General features: G+C 41.9%; 1 protein-coding gene across 1 annotated transcript in view; it reads left to right on the top strand.

Moving 5' to 3' along the window:
• The window catches only part of LOC104159327 (zinc finger protein 462-like), a gene marked incomplete at its 3' end in the record, with an annotated part of 44,067 nt that extends 42,328 nt beyond the window's left edge, over positions 1 to 1,739 (top strand). Inside the window, 1 exon segment of the mRNA XM_009697212.1 lies at positions 1,607 to 1,739. Coding sequence (XP_009695514.1) covers positions 1,607 to 1,739 — 133 coding nt within the window.
• Positions 1,740 to 4,298: the final 2,559 nt, after the last annotated feature.

Genomic DNA, 4,298 nt, shown 5'->3' with positions numbered 1-4,298 from the left:
TTCCCTACAGCCAAATACATTTGTATTGGCAGCAGAAGTCCCAGCAAAACTTTTCATGCTTAAAAAATATTTGACTGTCTTATAAAAACAAACTGTAAACTTATGTTGGCCTGCTATACTTATCTGCCCTCTTCTTTATTACTTCTGGAGAATCTTCTGCAATTCACATGATACATGAGCTGCTCCATGCCTCTTCATCACCAGAGCAGGGCGCCTAGCATACCCAGGAGGCCCTATTCCTCATTCTTTTGACACAGTGCATCAGGCTGGGGAGATTATTCCCTTACTTAGCTCTCCCTTTCAATCTGGACCTGCAGTGATGGTGCCAGTAGTTTAGGGTTTCTTTTTCCAATTTCTCTTCGGTAAATCTGTCTCGCTAATTTGTGTCCAAGTTCTGAGCTCAGTTACCCAATTGATATATTGTACCTTAAAGACTTCTGTGCATGAGCTAAGTTGAATTAAGTGCCTTGCATCTGGTCTTGTTTGTTTAAATCTCAGTGGGTAACGTGTTAAGTCAGAGAACCTCATCACAGCTGTCTGTATGGAGTAGTGCTAGGAATCTGCACACCCCTGCATTTAGGATAGCTTGCTGCTTGGAGATATACTACAGTCTAATTCACATGCTCCTTAGGTTCATTCACATTCCCTTTCCCACAGAGGGATAGAAAATAGTCAGTGGGTGTTGATATTTCATTCAGCATCTTGCCGGAGGTGGTGTACTGCGCTCATTCCTCCGTCTCCATCCTCTCTGTCTCTGTGGCACAGTGCCTGTGCTGCTGGAGGGCTGTCTCTTTGCATGAAGATGAATCCAAAATCCTTCCCAGCAGCGATCAGTGAGCTCAGAGGGCGCTTGTCATCCAACAAGTATTAGCCCTAGTGTCCTGGTCGTGCTCCATGCTTTCCACCTCTGCCATAATCTGGACTGCTCCTCTGTGGTTTCTGTTGGAAGTGGTGGAGTTCCTGACTTCCGTGCCCTAAGCTGCTCTTTTCATACTGCCGCTGTGAGCTGATAAATAGCTGGTGCATTTCACCCTAAGGTTAGCTGAATTTGACTGGCGGGTGAAGTGTTCCCATTATAGTCTGTGTATCAGTTTGCAAAGCACTTTGCAGCCCTTCATAATGAAAATTAATCTGTTATTAATGAGTGAAAGTGTATGTGGCACACAGCAGCCATGTGCTTAGTAAAAGACCCATCCTTTCATGAATGAAGCTGAATGAACCAGTCACAAAGAATTTTCCTTCAGTGCAGGTGTGCAATAGCAGTGTGTGATCACAGCAGTTGAATGGTGCCATAAAAAGAGGATACAACTTAAAGTGTTTTACGTTTCCTGGAAATACTTTTTTTAATACATCAAAACTAGGAAGAAATGAGGGGGGGTTACTGAATGTCACTAATTTTTGAAAACCAAAAATGAGAAATGCAGAATAAACAGCAACAGAAGAATCACTATCCATGAAAAGAAATGAGCGTTCATTTGATTAGGTGACTGCATGTCACTTCGTGTGGCAAGCTTTGGGGTGTACTCAATTTTTGTTTGCATATATGATGATTTTTCTCATTAGCTGATGATTGTGCTGATTGCTGACAAAAGTGTTTCTTTCAAAGGTGAGTCGTAATTTTGAGCTGGTTGGACGGGTTAACTTGGACCAGTTGGAACAGATGAAGGGGAAAACTGAGAGCTCCAGCAGTGATGAAGAAGAAAAAGAAGAAGAGTTAAGTCCCAAGACTGAGGAGAGAGGTTAGTGCCGCTCTTTTTTTTTGGGGGGGGGGGGGGTGGGGGGCACTGCAGCATGCCCCACCAGTCACACCAAGCAAGGTCAGGTGTTGACTCTACAGCACATTCCTGTAGAGCCATGCAGGCATGGTGGCAGGAGCAGAATGGGCATTTTGTGGAGACGCTGCTCCTAGGGGAATCTCATGTTTCTAATCCTTATTACCAGTTTTCTGTCTATTAAGAAAATACATACTATGAGAAAACACAGATAGCATCTGCGACTTACCTGCTTATGCAGATAAAATCTACAAGGACTTGGAAAACAATGTAAGTGGAGTATTGTAGTAGTCTGTCAGATTTTCTGTTTTGGTAACCAGTTTTCAACTTTTCACTCGGCATTGTTCAAGCGAGGCATGAAGGGGTCATGGCCAAACTTTTTTATGGGCTATTATTAACTCTGTGCCCAGCATTCCTTGTGAAACAGTCCTGTTGCAGTTGCTGCAGTTGGCAGCTCTGGAGCCAGGGTAGTTCCATGCCTCACCTGTACCATTGTGTATTTAAATATGTGCCTAAGTCAAAGACTAATCCCACTGACTTCAGCAAGACTATGCCATGTGCTTGCTAATGCTTTTGGTTTGATCGAAGTTAGATCAGCAGGGAAAAAGTAAGTTCTCTGTAAATTGAACTAATGGTTTCTTGTCCTTCCTCTCCAACAACCTTTCCCCATGAAAACCAGGTTATTACAGTACTTGGTGTAAACTGTGTGTTATCTAGTCTCCTCTGGTGCAGAATACATCAGTCAAATGCAATATGTTCGCCACTCTCTAACATCTTTGGCCCTGTGATATCTGAATGTCAGGTTCCTGGGGTCACCCACCCTTTTGATGCTGATGACCACAGTTAGCCAAGTTCTGTGTACTTTGATTAAAGGTATGCCACCATGTTTACCTTTTTCCTCCTGAATTTTCAGCTTTCAAACTCACTCATTTGTTGTTCACAAAAGAAAATGTGTCTCTCTACAACTTTTCAGATGTTGAAAAACTCTGGGTTCTGGATTCCTAGGTTGTTTACAGAACAGGGTGGGCTCAGATCATGGTTCTTACCATTTAATAGCAAGACCCCAGAGTCTTGGCTTTTATTTAGTGTCCCTGCAGCATAAATTTGGTCTGCACTTATCACCAGCACTTCACTTCAAGTGTGATTAGTGATAGCTTTTATTTAAATGACAAAGGAGGTGAGTTGGATAGGAAACCATTTATGTTTTAATGAAAAATATTCTTCAGAAGACCTTAGGTGGAGCAGTAGAAAAATCAGAGGAGGACCTAAAGGGATGTTTGTTCTATATGTATTTCAAAGTTCAACATTAGTAACTCATGTGGAAACATGCTTGGATGTCTGTTCGGGGACAGCTTTGACCCTCGGAGCTTCATGGCTGGAGCAATGGTTGTGTAATGATTTGACTGAAGGACCAGCTCACCTTAGCTGCAGATGTAGCAGGCTGATTAATGTTTTGTATAGATCCACAGCTAGCAAGGGATGAAGAGTCATGCTGTCCTTGTGAGGATTACCTTAGCATTACATACAAGCACAGGTGCTCAAGTGACCTTGGAAGCCATGGTATCTAGACCAAAGAGAAGACGATGCTATCTGCCAAGCCTTACAAATCCCTGTAAACGCACCATGGGGAGGAGGACAGCCCTAGGTGAAGTTCATTGTTTAAAATGGCTTTAGGTTACACTGTGAAAATGTAAAAATACCACCTTCTAAGCTAGAGGTTTAAATTTGCATAGATAATAAATAAGTGTTATCCCCATGTTTCATGTGATCAACAGTTAAGCAAGGGATAATGTCTTAATAATTCTAATTTTTATTTTGTACTTTTTTCACCTGTGTATATGTTTTTTTAACCTGTGACTGACTAGAATGATTTCTGCATGCTTGTTCAGATGACTAGTCTAAAAAAATCATGCATATTTCCAAGTTTGTTTTGCAGCTCTTCTTTCCTGACTGGCCTGTGGGGTCAATGTTTCACCATTGTTATTTTTTCTCCTTTTTAATCTGTTACCATTTGTAATATATTATACTAAAATAAGTAGAAAATGCAGAAAACCCTTATGCCTACTACAGCAAGGGTATTTAGAAAAGATCCAGTTGTATTGACAGTATTTTTCTAGACAGGTTGTGGATTACCACTCTAAGTTGCAAGATGCAAGGTACAGTTTCCAAAAATGTCTCAGTGAGACAGGAACTTAAGGCGTGGTTGGATGCTGATTTGCATGCTGACATCTCCCTATGGATTTTCAGAAGATGGTTCTAACACAGAAATGGTTTGCTCTGTTAGCAGAGGACCAGACCTATGGTTTTAAATATAGCCTGTCACAGTGGCTAATGCTGTCACAGCTTTCAAACCACATCAGACTGTGTAATCCTGTATGCCACTTGGGTACTTTTGACAATTCTAGCCTTTGTGGTGTTAGCAGGAAGTGGGATTTGCTGAGAGTGCCTCTGTGTGCTCTAACTATCTGGAAGCAAATGCTGTCTGAACCCTCTGAAGTCTGAAGACTTTGGCAGAACCAGGATTTC

Source organism: Cariama cristata, unplaced genomic scaffold (assembly GCF_000690535.1).
Source record: "Cariama cristata isolate BGI_N322 unplaced genomic scaffold, ASM69053v1 scaffold14690, whole genome shotgun sequence".
In the NCBI taxonomy this organism is placed as follows: domain Eukaryota; kingdom Metazoa; phylum Chordata; class Aves; order Cariamiformes; family Cariamidae; genus Cariama; species Cariama cristata.
This window is presented reverse-complemented; position numbering and strand designations above follow the sequence as displayed.